This window comes from Vipera ursinii (genome assembly GCF_947247035.1).
Source record: "Vipera ursinii genome assembly, chromosome: 1".
In the NCBI taxonomy this organism is placed as follows: Eukaryota; Metazoa; Chordata; class Lepidosauria; order Squamata; family Viperidae; genus Vipera; species Vipera ursinii.
The window spans coordinates 168,401,866-168,422,821 of NC_139512.1; the positions used below are offsets into that span (position 1 = coordinate 168,401,866).

Sequence of the window (20,956 nt, forward strand, 5' to 3'; positions counted from 1 at the left end):
TAAGTTTTCCTCAGCTTGCTTTTCCAGGAAGTAATCATGTTGCCTGTATTACATACATTGAAAATGTAATAGAGAGACATTAGATTATTGTTGAATACTCCTTAATTATTAAATACAGCTCTGTCCATGGCCTCAACATTCACATAAATAATTTTAATCTTACTTTTTAATTTGGATTTCAATATTACTGTTTCTTATCTCTTTGTCGAAATATTCTCAAGCGGATCAAAGACCACTATAAAGACTCAGTTACTTAATATTCAATAGAAGAATACACATAGGACACTTATTTTTTCTTCAAATGCAAGATAATCCTTAAAGTTTTACAGTTCCAATAATCTTTTTGTACAGTCTTGAGCCAGGTGATAGAATTCATCCAACCTCTAAATATAGTGTTTCATGCACTCAAAGTAGAATTTCCTTCCAAATGAAATAGCACACTTGCAATATCTATCTTGCAAGAAATGTATTGTGCAATATTATCTTTAGCCATAAACTAGAGTGTGTAACATTTTTATTGATATTAATATCATCTTTCCCCTTAAGAGCATATACAAAGAGAGCTAAAAATCTGCAAGTTGTTGGGTCACAGTGTTACAACTGAAACTCCATTCCAGTTGTGACACCATGTTCATCAACTTGCAGGTATTTACCCACCATCTCTGGATGCTCATGTTTCCACCCCTTTAGTCTTATGATAATCCTGCCCTGAGCGAGGGACAATGACTTGGTCCAGTGGTTCACAAATTTTTCTTCGCCGCAGACGCCCTTTAAATATCTTTTGTGGCCACGAACCAAGACTTAACTTGAGATTTAAATCATAACATTTCTTCAAGCCTTCATGGACCCCCTGTGATGACATTGCGGCCTCCCAGGGGTCGAGAGACCACAGGTTAAGAGCACCAGCAGAGCAATAATGGAGAAACCTTCTCCATATAATTCATAATCTGCTATAACAGAGATCACCAACCTTTTCATGCTGGTGGCCTGGAGGGAAAGGGAGCAGCTGGGAAATTTGCACCTGTACGCATGCGCAGAAACAGGGCCACCCGCACCCGCATGGTACTAGTGCCCCCGTTTGCACACGCACGCAGGCACTAACTGCCACCAGCCCTGCATGCATGTGCAAACGGGGCCACAGGTGCTAGAGCAAGTGGGGGTGAATGCGCACACACATGTGCGTGCACTGGCCAGCCTATCCCATGGCCTGAAAGCCAGTAGGCCACAGCCCGGTAGTGGGGCATGGCCCATAGGTTGGGGACCCCTGTGCTATAACACACTGACATATTATCTCAAGGGCTGGAAACTTATGATCCTGAATCTCAGTTCCCAGCCTCCCCCCTTTTTTGTCATTGATGAATGGGAATTGTAGGAAAATACATTTTCTGCCTCTGCCTATTTTAACGCAAAATGGGACACAAATGATATTAAAAACTATTAAAAACTTTCTTAGGTTTGTATTGTTTTGCAATATTTTTTTAAAAATAAAACCCTTACTGTTATATATCTAATTAAATGTCTAACGTACTGTAGGTCCTGGGGGTCCAACTCTTCCAGCAGATCCAGGAAAACCTGTAGCACCCTAAAAATAAACAAACATACTTGGGACCTAGCAAACATTATGTACTATGTTGACAAGCATTCTTTATGGTATATCATATTAAACATCCTGTTTGGCCTGTATTGAAAGTACATCCAATGTGATGTGCATGTGTGCATTTTTCAATTATATATATATAGGTAAAGGTAAAGGTTCCCCTGCACATGCGTCCTAGTCGTTTCCGTTTCAAAGCCGAAGAGCCAGCGCTTGTCCGAGGACATCTCCATGGTCATGTGGCCGGCATGACTAGATGCCAAAGGCACACGGAACGCTGTTACCTTCCCACCATAGTGGTCCCTATTTTTCTACTTGCATTTTTACATGCTTTTGAACTGCTAGGTTGGCAGAAGCTGGGACGAGTAACAGGCGCTCACTCTGTTACGCGGCACTCGGGATTCGACCCGCCAAACTGCCGACCTTCCGATCGACAAGCTCAGCGTCCAAACCCACTGAGCCACCGCATCTATACTACAGTGCTAAGGAAGTCATAAAACTTCCTAGTCAAAATAAAAGATAGAACTTTACTTATAGGAACTTTACTCAATCAACTTACAGGGGGTCCTTTTGTCCCACGGCCTCCTTTGAGTCCAGGAACCCCAGGGGGGCCCTGAATGGGAATAAGAAAAATAAGATTAATATTCTGCTGCCCCCCCCAAAAAAATTGATAGGAAGCAGAGTTTTATTTCAATGAGGTTTTTACTTACTGGTGGACCATGAGATCCTGAAAGACCTTGAGGTCCTGGGGATCCAGCATCTCCTTTCTGCCCAGGCTCCCCGGGTTCACCTTTGACACCAGGCTGACCATCAGGACCCTAGAAACATTCAGAGAAATGACCAATCCAGTTCTTTCATCTATTCCAAGCCTATATTATGAATATGATTTTAAGTGATAAAAAGGTTATTATTATTATTATTATTATTATTATTATTATTATTATTATTATTATTATTATTTTTAAAAAAAAGGCCCAGCATACGCCTTGTGCTTAAGAATGTTGCAACATAGTTCAAGGTCTCCTTCTCTGAAATCACAGGTTCAAAAAACAAACAAACCAAAAAAACCCCACAGTTCAAAGAAGCTGCACACCTGAGGGCCAGCAAATCCCACTGGGCCAGTTGGGCCATTTTCACCACGGGAACCCTAGCAGGAAAAAAAAAGAGAAAGAAAAAGAAAATGGGTTCCAAAAGAATGTTAAAAATATACATTTGAGGACACAAGATGCATTTTTTATGATGTAACTTCAGCAGTTCATGATTTGTTCTGGTAAAAAATTTAATTTTAATTTAATTTTATTAGATTTATATACCGCCCTTTCCCGAAGGACTCAGGTGACTATATGCTAGGTACATCTCCAGAATGTTTCACAGAAGCAACTAATGGCACCAGTAAACACACACCCATAAACGTATACAGATGATCTCATTAATATATTTAAATGTTTTAATGACCACTGCCATCGAACTGGATTCTACGAATGCTAGAACAGGAAATCTGATTCTTCCCAAGAATATATGGCATGTAGAATTATGATGCTTTAATATATAATTTAATTGACGCAAACTATCCAGTAATTTTTAAATATAATACAGTTATATTCAAAATGGATTGTTCTGTTATAAATTCATAGGCAGCCTTTTTTCCCCCCAATTATCAGTTTTATGGAAAAAGAAGAGAGAAAGAATGAGTGGAAAATAGAAAAAGCAGTGAAAAAAAACCTGCCATTATGCATAATAATACCAATAGCCAACTTATGAAAATACAGATAATAATAAGATTCTTTACTTACAGGATTTCCACGAGAGCCGGCAGGGCCAACTAAACCTCGAGGACCAGGTTCACCCTTAAATTAAAAAAAGACTATGAGATATTATCATACATAGTCCTGAAGAGTTATACTATAACATAATAAGCCCCCTGCATAGTTGATAGTTTCACTAACTGTTTTACCTTTTCACCAGCCGGACCTGCAGGGCCATTTGGGCCTAATGGACCTGGGAGTCCCTAGGAGACAATCATAATTCCAGTAAGACAAGCAATCTTTCATAGTTTGTACAAGCTCTTTTTCCCCCCTTTCTTCAGAAAAGAAAGCCATGCTGGTCCACTGACATTTATAAGGTTAGGCATATACTAGAGTAAGAGCTAAGAACTCTAATAAATCAGAACAAAACTTTATTTGGAATGGAATTTGGTCCCTTCAAGCATTTATAGCAGACAAGTCAAACTCGCGAAGTCATGTGACATCGCGCAACGCATCAGGACAGTTTTGCCATTGCCGGCAATGGGGTGGGCACGGCTTCCGTGTGATGCATTCAGCCCACGGGCCGGCAGTTTGACACTCCTGATTTATAGCATATGAGCTCCTCCCACAAATTAGTTCTGGTTTACTAACACTTGATAGCAAAAACATGCTGCAATACACTATTAGTTATAAACTCTCATTAAGACCCAGCACTATGAGCAGAAAAAGAGGACTTTCCACTTACTCTGGCCCCATCATTGCCGGCTGTGCCTTCACCTCCTTTTTCTCCTACACTGCCCTGAAAAAAAGCATAAGGCAAACTCAAGTCCTTAACAAATAATTGTATAAAGATGTAAGGTTGCGTAGAAAACAAAAAATTCCTCCTTCGGGAAAGAGAAGTCACAGATATTTCTAAAAAGCTTACCCGATCACCCTTGGGACCAGGTGTTCCAGCCAGGCCTCTCTCTCCAGGCATTCCCTGAAGACCAGGAGGACCTTGATCCCCAGATGCTCCTGAGGGGCCTGGATTACCCTGAAACAAAATGAAAAGGAAGTTAAAGGGCAGGACAAAATTTTGAGGGAGGAAACCAATTTGTGGGCCTCTCTGTCTCTCTACTGCAGGGGTGTCAAACTCAATTTCATTGAGGGCCACATCAGCATTGCGGTTGCCCTCAGGGGGCCAGGTGGGTATGGCCTGGGTAGGTGTGGCCTACTAGGCGGGTGTGGCTAAAGTGCATATGGCCCACTGGGTGGGCGTGGCTACATCGTTCACATCAAGGGTGCCTATGAGGGCCTGGGCAGGAGTGGGACAGTTCTGAGGGTCTCTGGCAGGAGGAGGGTCTCTGGGCCAGGGCCAAGGCGGTGGGGGCTGTTCCCTCACTGTTTCCAGGCTGGCTTTGTGGGCTGCATGAAACCACTTCGCAGGCCAGATCTGGCCCCCAGGCCTTGTGTTTGACATGTCTGCTCTATTGGAAGGACCCTCCTTGTACTTTCTAAGTGGGTGCATTTCCCCATGACCAGAACATATGAATGTCATGTTAGGATGTACCATAAGGAATCACATTTCTCCTAAATTGAAAAATAGCTCAGATTTCTTCAACTTGTCAGCCATCAAAATGCAGCTCATCAGCCAGAAATGGCAATGCAATGGCGTTATATAAACTGTGGATCAACAAATGCTTTGTTGTCTGAATGTGGTTGTTCAACAGAGCTATTTCAGAATAGTTTTTACGAGATCTCAATTAGATCTGTCTCCTAAAAGGTGTCAAAAATGTTGTGAGTTCACCTAATTCAGAATCACAAACCTGATTTTTTTTTGTCAAGTTATGTATAAATGTGAGCTCTTTCCCTTCATTTTAGCTCTTTTATTATCAAAATAAAATCAGGAGCAAATGTTATGTGAAATAAATCCACAGCAAAAGGATTGTTATACCTCAAAATACCATCACTTATATAATCTCATTGATATATTCCTTAGAGAAACTCTATTCTGATTAATGTATGTTCTCCGTACTAGTAAATAAGCAAAAAACCCTGTTGTTGTTGTTAGTTGCGAAGTCGTGTCCGACCCATCGCAACCCTATGGACAATGTTCCTCCAGGCCTTCCTGTCCTCTACCATCTTCTGGAGTCCATCTAAGCTCACGCCTACTGCTTCAGTGACTCCATCCAGCCACCTCATTCTCTGTCGTCCCCTTCTTCTATTGCCCTCAATCTTTCCCAGCATTAGGCTCTTCTCCAGTGAGTCCTTCCTTCTCATTAGGTGGCCAAAGTATTTGAGTTTTAGCTTCAGGATCTGGCCTTCTAAAGAGCAGTCAGGGTTGATCTCCTCTAGGACTGACCGGTTTGATCGCCTTGCAGTCCAAGGAACTCGCAGGAGTCTTCTCCAGCACCATAGTTCAAAGGCTTCAATTCTTTGGCGCTCAGCCTTTCTTATGGTCCAGCTTTCACTGCCATACATTGCAACTGGGAAGACCATAGCCTTGACTATACGGATTTTTGTTGACAGGGTGATGTCTCTGCTTTTTAGTGTGCTGTCTAGATTTGCCATGGCTTTCCTCCCAAGGAGCAAGCGTCTTTTAATTTCTTGGCTACAGTCCCCATCTGCAGTGATCTTGGAGCCAAGGAAAATAAAATCTGTCACTACCTCCATTTCTTCCCCATCTATTTGCCAGGAATTGAGAGGGCCAGATGCCATGATCTTGGTTTTCTTAATGTTTAGTTTCAACCCAAGTTTTGCACTCTCCTTCTTCACCCGCAACACCAGGCTCTTTAGTTCTTCTTCACTTTCTGCCATTAGAGTGGTATCATCTGCATATCTTAGGTTGTTGATGTTTCTTCCGGCAATCTTAATTCCAACTTTTGATTCATCTAGCCCTGCCTTTCTCATGATGTGCTCTGCATATAAGTTAAATAGGCAAGGCGACAGTATACAGCCTTGCCGGACTCCTTTCCCAATTTTGAACCAATCAGTGGTTCCATGTCCAGTTCTCACTGTAGCTTCTTGGCCCGCATATAGATTTCTCAAGAGACAAATAAGATGGTCTGGTATGCCCATCTCTTTAAGGACTTGCCACAGTTTGTTATGATCCACACAATCAAAGGCTTTAGCATAGTCAATGAAGCAGAAGTAGATGTTTTTCTGGAACTCTCTAGCTTTCTACATGATCCAGCGTATGTTAGCAATTTGATCTCTAGTTCCTCTGCCTCTTCGAAATCCTGCCTGTACTTCTGGTAGTTCTCGATCCACATACTGCTGGAGTCTAGCTTGTAGAATTTTAAGCATAACTTTACTAGCATGAGAAATGAGTGCAATGGTGCGATAGTTTGAACATTCTTTGGCACTGCCTTTCTTTGGAATTGGAATGTAAACTGATCTTTTCCAATCCTGTGGCCACTGTTGAGTTTTCCAAATTTGCTGGCAAATTGAGTGTAGCACTTTTACTGCATCGTCTTTTAAGATTTTGAATAGCTCAGCTGGAATACTGTCACCTCCACTAGCTTTGTTGTTGCTCAGCTTTTCTAAGGCCCACTTCACTTCACATTCTAGGATGTCTGGCTCGAGGTCAGTGACCACCTCATTGTGATTATCAGGGACGTTAAACTCATTCTTGTATAATTCTTCTGTGTAATTTTGCCACCTCTTCTTAATCTCTTCTGCCTCTGTTAGGTCCCTGCCATTTTGGTCCTTTATCATGCCCATTTTTGCATGAAACGTTCCTTTCATCTCTCCAATTTTCTTGAAAAGATCTCTGGTCCTCCCTATTCTATTGTTTTCTTCTATTTCTTTGCATTGTTCATTTAAGAAGGCATTCTTATCTCTTCTAGCTATTCTTTGGAATTCTGCATTCAATTGGGCATATCTTTCTTTTTCTCCCTTGCCTTTCGCTTCCCTCCTTTCCTCAGCTATTTGCAAAGCTTCCTCAGACAGCCATTTTGCTTTCTTGCATTTCTTTTTCTTTGGGATGGTTTTGGTTGCTACCTGTTGTACAATGTAGCGAACCTCTGTCCATAGTTCTTCAGGCACTCTGTCTATCAGATCTAATTCCTTAAATCTATTTGTCACCTCTACTGTATATTCAACAGGAATATGATTTAATTCATACCTGACTGGCCTAGCGCTTTTCCCTACTTTCTTTAATTTAAGCCTAAACTTTGCAACAAGAAGCTCATGGTCTGAGCCACAGTCAGCTCCTGGTCTTGTTTTTACTGACTGTATAGAGCTTCTCCATCTTTGGCTGCAGAGCATATAGTCAATCTGATTTCTGTGTTGACCGTCTGGTGATGTCCATGTGTAAAGCCGTCTCTTGGGTTGTTGGAAAAGAGTGTTTGCTATGACCATCGTATTCTGTTGACAAAATTCTATCAGCCTGTGCCCTGCTTCATTTTGTACTCCAAGGCCAAACTTGCCTGTTATTCCAGTTATCTTTTGGCTTCCTACTTTAGCATTCCAATCCCCCATGATGATAAGGACATCATTTCTGGGTGTTAGTTCTATAAGGTGCTGTAGGGCTTCATAGAACCGGTCAATTTCATCCTCTTCAGCACTGGTGGTTGGGGCATAGACTTGGACTACTGTGATATTGAATGGTTTGCCTTGGATTCGAACTGAGATCATTCTGTCATTTTGAGGATTGTATCCCAGTATTGCTTTTCCTATTTTTTTATTGACTATGAAGGCTACTCCATTTCTTCTGAGGGATTCTTGCCCACAGTAGTATACCTGATGGTCATCTGAATTAAATTCACCCATTCCTGTCCATTTTAGTTCGCTGATACCTAAGATGTCAATGTTTAGTCTTGTCATCTCTTGTTTGACCACGTCCAGCTTTCCTTGATTCATGGATCTTAAATTCCAGGTTCCTATGGAGAAAAAATCTTTACAGCATCGGACTTTCCTTTCACCACCAGACATATCCACAGCTGAGCGTCCTTTCGGCTTTGGCCCAGTCGCTTCATTCTTTCTGGCGCTACTAGTACTAGCCCTCTGCTCTTCCCCAGTAGCATGTTGGACGCCTTCCGACCTGAGGGGCTCATCTTCCAGCGTCATATCGTTTTGCCTTTTGGTACTGTCCATAGGGTTTTCATGGCAAAGATACTGGAGTGGGTTGCCATTTCCTTCTCCAGTGGATCACGTTTTGTCAGAACTCTCTGCTATGACCTGTCCGCCTTGGGTGGCCCTGCACGGCATAGCCCATAGCTTCATTGAATTACGCAAGCCCCTTCGCCACGACAAGGCAGTAATCCATATTCCCCTTAATTTATTTTAAATTAAAAGCCAGTGCTTCTCTGCCTTGTGGCAACTGAATTTATCTCTTTTCTGCAATGCAAGCTTCATATTATGATTAAACTAAAACAATTCCTCCAGGACTAGCAGAGCTTAACTGCTAAATAGCATAACTGCATGGCCTGAATGTAGTTGGATCTTTCTTGCTTTGTAAATCTTCTACAAAGAGAAAAGGAGTGAAACCAGTCTTGGCATAATCCCAGCTTAATTAGTGAATTCATTTGATCTACACATATGCTAAGTACTATTTTCTACTCTATATATGTGAAAAGGAACTTGTCAACCAGCTTAAAATAAAGTTAATGAGGTCCACAAGAGGCGTAACCTGTACAAAATTGATTTATTGTAACTACTGATTTGTTCCTTGTATGGGCAGCCACCTAGAAATTCCAGATTTGTTGGCTAATCTGAAAAGGTAGAAAACATTCCAGAGAAAGACAATGACAAACAACTTTTGTAACATTGTCAAAAACAAACAAAAAAAAACAACCCTTCATGGAATCAGTTGTCAAGAGTCAAACTCATTTTAAGAATGTCCATACCTCTGTTTTACTACTGGATTAGATGAACCCTACTTTAAGCATTCTTCTGCATCATCCACTCAATCTATATGGAGACAAATGGTGCATGCAGGTATGCATACCCACTTATAGTATATATGGATGCTGCTTACCTTTGGACCATCAGGACCTTGACCACCAGCCATTCCCTTTTCCCCTTGAAGGCCAGGTGATCCTGGGTTTCCTCTTTCACCTGGATGGCCACGCTCTCCCTGGAAATAGCATTTAAAATAATTTAGTCCTTGTAAATGTAGTCAAACAAGAGATAACTCATTCCGTATATATTGGAAATGAATTTTATAAAAAAAAAAGTTGAAAGATGAACCTGCTGACATCAGCAATATTTTTTTACAGAATATTAAAAACTGCCCTTCCTCTTTAAAGGGTAGTGATCTGATGGCCTTTATATATTTTGAATTTCAACTTGAACTCAGCCAAAATGGCCAGCCACGTTATGGATCAAAATACTAGAGAGCGGCAGGTTACCTGGAGATGCTATCTTTGCAGATTTTTGTACAATGATCTCACATATCACATAAACCTAATAGTTTCTCTTAATTGCTATAGGTTTTATAGGTGTTGTTACTCATTAAAACTGCAACACATCACATGGTTGTACATACTGCTGGGGTGTCCTCTGATGAACTTTCATCTCTGGAACTAAGTGGGTCTGCATCAAACTAGTACCTAAGTGGCAAGCACCTAAAAATTATGTATGCAATGCGATGTACACAGTACTGTAATATGTAAAGTACTAAAGCGTGCTGGCGCAGTCGCTAGAATGTAGTATTGCAGGCTGACTCACTGCTCACTGCCAGGAGTTTGGTTCTCACTGGCTCAAGATTGACTCAGTCTTTCATCCTTCCTAGGTCAGTAATATGAAGACCCAGATTGTTGGGGGCAATTTGCTGGCTCTGTAAACCACTTAGAAAGGGCTGTAAAGCTCTCTGAAGTGGTATATAAGTCTAAGGGTTATTGCTATAAGCTAAGCATACTGAATAATAAACAGAAACAAACTGCTAACACAAGGGGTTCTAGAATCTGAGAGAGAATAGAGTCCTACTGGAATGAAAAATCAAACATTCCAAATAATTCAGATAAATGGACTCAAAGCCTGCGCAATCTAACATTGCACAGGGACTTTTTTTTCCTTCTTCCTATCAGAGCACTATGGAGAATGTGTATATTATAATGAATTCAAACTGTAATATATATAACCTGCCCTTTAGGGATTTCTGCAACTCACTATTATAATATGCATGCTTTTTTTCTTCTAAAATTAATTTTAAAAATACTCTGAAAATTTGCTCTGAAAAGTCAGTATTAAGAAATCAAACTTACCCTTGGACCTAACTGACCTAGAGCTCCGGAATCACCAGGAACGCCCTAAGAAAATTATTAAAAAGAAAGAAAGATTATTGATAACAACATACAGAAAGAAGAAGAGAGGGAGGGGGAGAGAGTATTAGGGACTCCTTATTGGTGACTGAAAAAATATAGCAACGATGCCAAATATAATAAGCTGAAGGTTCTTCTCACCATGTTCCTCTTCATAAATACTGTATAAGACAAACTACACTGGCAACTTGCAAACAGTTATCCCTTATTTAGGATAAGGAATTGCAATGGGTAGTGAAAGAAAGGTAAAATCACAGACCTTCCAAAATTACAGCACAAAATCAGCAAGAGAAGTGACTAGGTGTAATATCTCAAAAGTACTCTGTTGAGGGAGGGAGGGAGGGAGGGAGGGAGGGAGGGAGGAAGGAAGGAAGGAAGGAAGGAAGGAAGGAAGGAAGGAAGGAAGGAAGGAAGGATCCTGACATTTCAGATTTTTAATTACATTTTCTACTTTTCCCCATTAATCTGGACAAGTTTAATACATATTGTACACATTTGACATCCCATCCCCCACCCCCATGACAATATACGGTACATTCTCTCAAAAGCATCGAAACTTCTGAGAGGAAAAAAAACAGCTGTAGAAATATTTATTTATTTTATATATTTCATTTCTATGCTGCCCATCTTACTAATACAGTGACTTTGGGTCACTATAATACAATCTTAAAATGCTAAAAAATAAACAATTATAGGATTAAATTAGTTAAAAATAGGCAAAATTAATCAACCAAGCTAAACCGTTATAAAATAGTTACCTGATCACCTGGTTTTCCCCCTTCTCCTGGAGGGCCTGGGGTACCAGGTAAACCCTACAAGGAAATAAACCAAAAACCAAAATCACGTAGTCAGCATATATCTCTTGGACTGTATCTTGAAAATACTGCTTCGGTGGTATTTTAATTCGAGCACTAAGAATAATTCCTTAAGTAATCCAAAAATATGGTGGTCATTAGCCCTTAGATGGCTTATATTGAAAACTGATTTCAAAAAGATTCACCTGAAAGCCTGTAGGACCTGGAGGTCCTTGCTCTCCTCTTTCTCCTGCTGGTCCCTATATAAAACAAATGTTTTAAAAATGATTTCACACGGTACCATATCTTAATGCAATAACAGAAAGATTTTGTTCTTTTGTATTGCTCCCCCAAACTTACTGCAGTTTGACTGATAAAACGAGCTGCTAATATTGACACAGAGTTAAAAAGTTAATTTGACTTATTGCTTTATTTATTCAGATAGCTTCCCCTTTGAATCCGTATGATTTTAGGTATTCATTTTTTGTCCTGCAGTTGTTATGACAAGTGATTGGGAATGGTTTTCCTTTTCTCTAAATCATTTTTTTACATGTCAACAGTTAATAGAACAAATAAAATAAAACATCTGGATAGTCAGCATCAATGTCCTATGTTTCTGTTCAAAACAGAAAAATGAATGTATCTTTTTCAATATTTCAGAAGAGGGCAGGGAATGTTCCTTTTTAACATTTTTAAAATATGTAGGCTATCGTAAGTGGCCATTCATATGGATGAAGTGAAGATTCCTTTGACAAAAGAACTGAATAGCAAATTTTCTGCCTTTGTATTTCAGCAATGTGTGCTACCCTCCAATAGTTCTCTACCCCATCATGAAGAATATCTAACCCTTCCCTCTTCCTGCTACCATTCCTTTAAAAAAATGAATTTACCAAAGAAATTATCCTGCATTTATAAGAATATACAGTATGCACAGGACTCTTAGTCTGTTGGGATTTCAGTGCCATTCAGAAGCATTAATTTTGAATAATATTTTTTTTCATACAAAAATTTTTAGATAGAACTTACATGGGGCCCAACAGGACCAGCGGGGCCAACTTCACCATCTTTACCAGGTGTCCCCTAAAATGGTATAATAAAGATGCTTAAGGTGGCATATACAGGTATAAACTCATGCACTATAAATGCTATGGTTTAGAACTTTCTAACAAATATATATATATACCTACCCTCTGCCCTGAGACACCAGCATTTCCTGCTTCTCCGGGTTTTCCAGGATCCCCCTATTTAAATATAGGATTAATATATTATTCATAATATTATAAAGGTAAAGGTTCCCCTGCACATGCGTGCTAGTAGTTTCCGACTCTAGGGGCCGGTGCTCATCTCCGTTTCAAAGCCGAAGAGCCAGCGCTTGTCTGAGGACGTCTCCGTGGTCATGTGGCCGGCATGACTAGACGCCAAAGGCGCACGGAACGCTGTTACCTTCCCACCGTAGTGGTCCCTATTTTTCTACTTGCATTTTTACGTGCTTTCGAACTGCTAGGTTGGCAGAAGCTGGGAAAAGGAACAGGCGCTCACTCTGTTACGCGGCACTCGGGATTCGACCCGCCAAACTGCCGACCTTCCAATCGACAAGCTCAGCGTCCTAACCCACTGAGCCACCGCGTCCCTTCATAATATTATACAACTTGGTAAATATGGTCAAACTCTGAAGCACAATACTTACACTGCTCCCCTTTGGTCCAGGAAGCCCCATGCTGCCTGGCTGGCCTCTAATTCCAATTGGGCCTGCAGGGCCTGGTCGACCATCTTCTCCTGGAGCACCCTAAGGGAGCATCAAGCATTTAATCTTGTGTGGGCGTGGGTGTTATCTGTGTCTGTGTGTAAAATTGGTTGCACAATCCTCAGTGCAGAATGTAAACACATCAATGAAGGATCTCTCAGGAAATAAAATTGTAAAGGTGGGAATACGTATCACAAAATGGTCAGCTCGCTTAATACTTCAAATGTTTCTTAGTCCATGGCTGTAAAACATACTGGGATAATAATCCCAAATACAAGTAATCCTCGATTTACAACAGTTCGTTTAGTGACTGTTCAAAGTTACAATGGACCTGAAAAAGGTGACTTATGACCATTTTTCACAGTTAGGACCTTTGCAGCATCCCCATGGTCACATGATCAAAATTCAGATGCTTGGGAACTGGTTCGTATTTATCACTGTTGCAGTGTCCTAAGGTCCTGTGATCCCCTTTTGCGACCTTCTGACAAGCAAAGTCAATAGGGAAACCAGATTCACTTAACAACCGGGTTACTAACTTATCAACTGCAGTGATTGATTTAATAACTGTGGCAAGAAAGGTTGTAAAATGGGGTAAAACTCAATTAACAAATGTCTCACTTAACAACATAAATTTTGGGGTCAGTTGTGGCCGTAAGTCAAGGACTACCTGTAAAATCAATTTCCATTACAGGTTATATGAATACAATACTAATTACCCTGGTTCGCTCCCTCCACTTTAGGAAAAATAAGGATAAGGCTAAGAAATGCCTTTTGAATTATTTCAGCAGTATATACGATATAATTTAGGTAACTCAACAGCACATGTTTTTATTCTAATAATACTCTTAAGTGTTTCTCAGAACTAAAAAAAAGGATTAAAAGTATTCTCGGTAAATTACTGTTCCTAGTCCAATATTGGTATCATTGTTCTAATACTGATTTAATTATTTCTAGTATATTTGGACTGTAATGAACCCACACTTGACCTATACATCTTCTAATTTATATAGAGAATTTAAAGTTTCACTTACACAGATGACATCAACATGAGAGTTGAATAAACTACTCAAACTGTTGGCATCGTGAAATATGATGAATCACACTATTGGGGTAACAGAACAAGAGACCCAGAAACCCTTTTCAAGCAGGGTATGCATGTATATGAAACAGGGGGAAGGGGAACCCAAAGAAATAACTTTTGGAAATCTGATGTTCAAGGCCCCAGAGTAACAGTTTCCCTTTGCCATGTATTTGAATGTATGCATAAAAGGCAAAAAAAAGTGAAAAGTGAAAAGATAAAAGGGATTGAGGAATTTAAATTTGGAACTGCTCACCCATTGTTATCCTGATAATGCCCTCATGATCTGCCTCTGGCATTCAAAGATGCAAAATATTTGAATTTGGGTCTCTTTCTATTTCATTTGCTCCCGTAGCTAATGATATTACATCTTGGGCATGGCTACCAGCTAAAGTTAAATGTTAATTAGTTACATTAACATTTAACGTTAATGCAACTGAAGCTAAATGTTAATGGGTGTTCATTATGCTACAGTTAATCTCACTTTAGTAAATTTATATCCAAAGTAACTATTAAAGAAGATTTAACTTTTGAAAATATGCCATATATACAATTCTTCAACTGAAGGTACGGGGTGTGGTTTAGTTTTGTTTTTACTTTCCAGTGAGTCTTGAATCCTGCAGTTTTATTGGTGGTATCTTTTGGAAGTGGTTTTCACGTGCCAAAGTTAACAGATTGGCTTCCCTTCCCAAGGCAAGACTAGAATTGGGAGTGGGGGAGGCTTCTAATTTCTAGCTTGATGCCTTTATAAAGCCAGTCCCATGTCCTCCCTCACCAGGCTGGGTTCTGAGATAATACACCCCTCTTATTCCTACCCTCATGAGAATTGCTCTCTAAATTATCCTTGAGAGGGATAGAGAAGGAAAGCAAGAATCAATATCCCGCTCAATTTCCTCGATATTTTTACTCAAAGAGGCCTAGACACAGCTCAACTAAATTCTGCCAGAAACGTCTCAATTAACTTACCAAAGGACCAAGTTTCCCTTCTGGACCTGAGACCCCTGGATTCCCTGTCAGACCCTGTAACAATAACATATTACAAAACCATGCAATTTCTGTCACTCAGTTACCATTTTCATCCAAAAAAATGCATATATTCATAAGAACAAGTAAACAACAGTAGTATTTGTACAGTGCACTCTCCTAAATTAACCAAGAGTTTTGACTTGTGGATGTGAATAGCCCCCTCTCCATTTTTTAGACATGTTCAATCTGGATATATATATATATATATATATATATATATATATATATATATATATATATATATATATATCCAGATTGATATATATATGGATATATATATATATGGATATATATATATATATATATATATATATATATATATATATATATATATATATATATATATATATATATATGGATAGATAGATAGATAGATAGATAGATAGATAGATAGATAGATATGGATATATATATATATATATATATATATATATATATATATATATATATATATATATATATATAGAGAGAGAGAGAGAGAGAGAGAGAGAGAGAGAGAGAGAGAGAGAGAGAGAGAGAGAGAGAGAGAAGGATGATTATTCTTTTTTTACCCTAGCACCTGGTAGACCAGGTTCACCCATGCGGCCAGGATCTCCTTGGCTTCCTTTAGGGCCTGAAGCCCCCGCAGGACCACGTTCCCCTTGAGCTCCCTGAAAAGGAAATCAAAAGCAAGACCATTCAGTGGCATTTCAGGTATAATTAGAAGGGTTATGTTAGGGTGGAAGGGATTTCAAGGATATTTGGGTTTTATTTCAAAATAGTTTTTGAGCTACCCAATGACAGCTCTTACAGAACAATTTATTTCAGGCTGAGTTGCTACATCAAGGAAGCAAGGTCAACCAAAAGCAACAGAAGCAGATAGGGGTTTCTTGGCTAATTTCTAAATTCAAAATTTCCTCTCTTAAATCTCCAATGGCAGTCTCCTTCCATCAGCTGAGGTACCCCTGGGAGTGTTTTTTTTTAATAGAAACTTTCTGATGAGAAAAAAAATAGATGACATTAAATTTCTTGTATGATACTCTATTTTGCTTTTGATCACGCTTCCCGAATGTACATATCATTTTGATTACATTTCCCGAATATACGTACTATTAAAAAAGATTTTAATACTCCTTCTACTCACCTTTGGTCCTGGCAAACCATCAGATCCCGGAAAGCCACGGTTGCCAGGTGGACCCTGTGGAAACAAAGTGATTCTTTTTCATGGAGCAATATACTGTATATGATCCATGCTTGTGACATTTAAACTTCCTTTTACATTTAAAATACATTGTAGTTGGAGAAAAAAATCATTCAAAGAATTAAAAATGCCAAAGGATTACCAATATCCAATAGACACCCCCCCCCATGAATCTGAGTGGTGCTGGTGAGCCCATTTCTTATGAAATCTAAGTTTTTGGCAACCAATAGATCTACAGCCATCTCCGTCAAAATGCAGACATGACCCAGATGCTGCATTTGATCATGTCAGCTGGTGTTTTGTCAATCTGAAAAACAGATCTTTGTGGGAAGATGATGTAGAATATGCAGAAACCTGGTTATAAGGTTATAATAATGATAATGACCATTCAATTTAATTTTTCACAACATTATTTATTCTAGTCAATAAGAGACTTACACTACAAATAAACATACATGCAAACAAACAAAATAAAAACTGAAAAACGGAATGCTCACCATGGAGATATTTAGAATCCAACCACATTACTTATTTAAATGCTAGAAGACAAGCTCATTGCAAAAAACAATATTCTTCCTCCAATTAAAAACTAAGAAAGAACAAGGACAAAAACCAATTTTCTCTGAAATTTGATTCAAAGAAAACGAAATTATTTTGCCAAGTGATATTTACAGATATCGGTAAATTTGAGATTTTATTTTTACAATAATTATATGACATGACCATATCGGACCAAGCGTCCCATAGGTTCATTTTTAAAAATTGTTTTGCTGCTCTGAACTTTATAGAAAATGGGTTTTTTTTCATTATACAAACTCAGTTGAATCACTCTAGGATGTTCAGATCCTATTAGTTCAGATGTTAGTGACTATAGCAAGAGATTTTGGACTATCATTGGAGGAAGTTGCTAATTGGATCCAAATTATTCAAAAACATTTTTTTTCTGTGGTGAATGATTACAGAAAAAGATAGAAAGGTGAGGCATGCTATTTTTTCCTTATTCTTGAAGCCATGCATGCCATTCAAAAAATTCTGATAAGATTTTCTTACAAAGCAGCGAACTTAGAAATCTAGCACACTTTGAAGAGACTAAAATCAAGATCCAAACCATTGTTTTGCCACCATGGATGAACATCTTTTGGATATTCTACTTTCAATGCAAAACTAAACAGGGCTATTCCCAAGATAGCTCACCATTAAACTACTAAGATTTTTTTTTGCCCTTATTATTCTTACCCTTTCTCCAACAGTTCCAGGAGCACCAACTGATCCTGGATCACCACGAGGACCTCTTTTTCCTTCTTCACCAACAGGTCCAATTGGTCCTTGGGGGCCATGTGGACCCTAGTGAAAAATAATTACACTTATAAAGAAAATGTGCAAAACCATCATTCAAACATGCTCCCATTGACACAAGACAAATACAGATGCCCCATTTAAAATCCAGTTATATTTCTTGAAAATGCTTTTGAAAATATATCATTTCTGCAAACATCCTTTTAAATACTTTTTTGCTTGTATATGTTCCAAAAATATAGCTATTCGAGAACACTGGCCAAATTGCATTAGGAGAAATTAATTCTGCAATTAGTTTTGGAATAATAGTTGAATGATTGAATAATGAATAGTGATTTGAAATGGTCAAGGAAGAGTTTATTAGGTGAATATGGATTTTCTAGTATTGTAGATATTTATGAAATAGATTTGGGGGCACAGATATAAATAAATAGATATAAACAACTCTAGGTAACCTCCACAGCAGTCTGAAGATGAGGCAGCAGTGGTGTCATGTGGACATGTCCTTTAAAATTTTTTAACAAGATTTCTTTATTGCACAGGAAGTGAGAAATTAGGATCACTCCTTTGCTATATTACCAACTATTTTCCCAAGAAAGGAAGAATTATTATATGTGTCTGTGTTTAAAATATTTCTTCAAATCACCCCTTTAAATCAAATAAATATTTAAAGAGAAAAAAGAAGCTTTAAGCCAAGTTTCATATTTATTTACCTAAAATCCAAAAATGGCATTCCTTTGCATTATGAAGAAATCAATGGGACAGCACTTTTAGTATTTAAAGTTTACAACTAGGATCAAGGAGATTCAGATTAAAATCCAACTTCAGGCACAGAAACTCACTAGAGGATTTTGAACCACTCACTATTTCTCTGCTCAAACTACCTCACAAGATGTAGAAAAATTGGAGGATGTATTGGTTTTTTTGTCACTCTGAAGTTCTGGAGAAAAGTAGAACTCTAATAAGTATTAATGAATTATTAATAATGAGAAAAAAAAACATAGAGATGGTGGAACATTAAGGGCGGAACTGAATAACAGAAAGAAACATGCAAGTTATTTTGTAAAGAGGCATTAAGCTGGCAGACAAGCTCCAAAAAGATCTTGACACACTTGAACAATGGGTCCTATCCAACAGAATGAATTTTAATGTGGAGAAAAGCAGTTTTACATTTAGGCAGGAAAAATCAAAGGTAAAAGTACAGATTGGGTGAGACCTGGCTCAAAAACAGTAACTTTGAGAGGGACCTTGAAGTCCTAGTGGACGATCACTTGACTATGAGCCAGCAGTGTGCAGCAGCAGCTAAAACAGAGGTATAGAATGAAGATCATGTGAAGTATTAGTACCACTTTATTAAACCCTAGTAAGACCACACCTGGAATACTGCAGCCATTTTTGGTCACCGTATCACAAAAAAATATTGAGAGTTTGGACAAAATTCAGAGAAGAGCAACTAAGATGATCAAAAGCCTGGAGACTAAAACATATGAAGAACGGCTGCGGGACTTGGGTTTGGCTAGTCTGAAGAAAAGAAGAAACAGGGGTGACATGATAGCAGTATTTCAGTATTTGAGGGGCTGCTACAAAGAAGAGGGCATCAAACTATTCTCCAAAGCACTAGAAGGCAAGACAAGAAACAATGGTTGGAAACTAACCAAAGAGAGAAGCAATCTGGAATCAAGGAGAAATTTCCTAACAGTGAGGACAATTAACCAATGGAACAGCTTGCCTCCAGAAATCATGGGCGCTCCATCACTGGAGATTTTTAAGAAGAGACTGGACAGTCACTAGTCTGAAATAGTATAGGTTCTCCTGCTTGAGGAGGGGGCTGGACTAGAAGACCTCCAAGGTCCCTTCCAGCTCCTATTCTATTCTATTCTATTCTATTCTATTCTATTCTATTCTATTCTATTCTATTCTATTCTATTCTATTCTATTCTATTCTATTCTATTCTAAGATGGTTTCTAGAGAATATATTTTGAAAACTTACTGGCTCTCCTTTGGGTCCAGCTTCTCCTTTGAAACCTGGAACACCAGGATCTCCCTGAAAGCAAATATCACCATTAAAATAATGATCTGAGTTATTCAAAGTGACAGGAAGTACATTTTTTGTGAATCCATGTCTTGTTCAGAATTTATTAATATAGGCAAAATTTAAGGTTTCTTCAGCAGTAGAGACCATGGTATGATCTACACCATCTGTTCAATAGTATTATAATAATATGCAGATATGTCAGCCTTGCTCCATGAAAATAAAGAAGATATGGGTTGTTGTCAGCAATCGCTAAATATTAAAAGTTTAAAATGTTGGTTTTCATATTCAAAACACTACCAGAGAATTTGTTCATCTCATTATCAAGTCACTTAGTCACTATTATCTACAGAAGAGGCTCACTTCAATTTGCTTCAAATTTCCAGCCTCAGTCTCATGAGCACCTGGTGGCTTGCAAGTTATAAAAAAATATTTCCGTAAAAGTCATGTGATTGTTCCAATAAATAGGCCTATTCTTAGTCTGTTACTCTTTAAGTTAGCAAGTCAACTGAGAACTGACATTTGGGCCAGAAAAGGAATTTTTCACTTTGTGAGTAGCTGCTCTTAGATGCTAAATCACACAATGTGATCCAGAGCATCTTTCTGGATATTACAGTATTTTAAAGTTGTTAATGGCTGGCTCCTTTGAAACTGTTCAGAAAGAAACATCAGCCTCTTTCTTAACAAATGAAAACTTCTATATCCATGTAACACCAGTACTACAAGCTTATACTGACAGTAGGTTTCCAAATATAATTCAGAAAAGTTAGGTTACCTCCCACTCTATTAATTTTCTTCTGGAGAGTATTTGAAGACTAATTTGGGGGGCTACTATCTGTTCATTTACTGTTCTAGTAGTCTATGGAGATTGTCAGTCATCCAGGTCATGCTTGTCTCAAAGGTTCTTTTCCAAAAGGCAATTGACCTTTCTTTGTTTGAAAACGTTTCGCTTCTTATCCAAGAAGCTTCTTCAGTTCTTCATGAAGAAGCTTCTTGGATGAGAAGCGAAACATGTTCAAAAAAAACAAGAAAGTCAAATTGCTTTTTGGAAAATAACCTTTGGGACATATTGTTCCAGTTGTTTGACTATTGTTACCTTGTTTTTATACAGTTACCACAAAGGTTTTAATAGTATTATTACCATGGGTGCTTCAGTCCTGTTGTTGACTGTCAGGATTATGGTGGGGTATAAAACCCAAAATAAATAAATGTGCATTAAATG

The 20,956-nt window shown here is 38.6% G+C and overlaps 1 protein-coding gene across 1 annotated transcript in view; it reads right to left on the bottom strand.

Moving 5' to 3' along the window:
- The window catches only part of COL5A2 (collagen type V alpha 2 chain), a 51,413-nt gene that overhangs the window by 23,123 nt on the left and 7,334 nt on the right, over positions 1-20,956 (bottom strand). Inside the window, exons 5-24 of the mRNA XM_083350497.1 lie at positions 19,693-19,746; positions 17,642-17,749; positions 16,349-16,402; positions 15,777-15,875; positions 15,166-15,219; positions 13,065-13,163; positions 12,565-12,618; positions 12,404-12,457; positions 11,584-11,637; positions 11,342-11,395; positions 10,527-10,571; positions 9,299-9,397; positions 4,265-4,372; positions 4,085-4,138; positions 3,549-3,602; positions 3,388-3,441; positions 2,688-2,741; positions 2,305-2,412; positions 2,154-2,207; positions 1,529-1,582 (exon numbers count right to left, since the gene is read on the bottom strand). Coding sequence (XP_083206623.1) covers positions 1,529-1,582; positions 2,154-2,207; positions 2,305-2,412; positions 2,688-2,741; positions 3,388-3,441; positions 3,549-3,602; positions 4,085-4,138; positions 4,265-4,372; positions 9,299-9,397; positions 10,527-10,571; positions 11,342-11,395; positions 11,584-11,637; positions 12,404-12,457; positions 12,565-12,618; positions 13,065-13,163; positions 15,166-15,219; positions 15,777-15,875; positions 16,349-16,402; positions 17,642-17,749; positions 19,693-19,746 — 1,368 coding nt within the window. The remainder of the gene's footprint in view (positions 1-1,528; positions 1,583-2,153; positions 2,208-2,304; positions 2,413-2,687; positions 2,742-3,387; positions 3,442-3,548; positions 3,603-4,084; positions 4,139-4,264; positions 4,373-9,298; positions 9,398-10,526; positions 10,572-11,341; positions 11,396-11,583; positions 11,638-12,403; positions 12,458-12,564; positions 12,619-13,064; positions 13,164-15,165; positions 15,220-15,776; positions 15,876-16,348; positions 16,403-17,641; positions 17,750-19,692; positions 19,747-20,956) is intronic.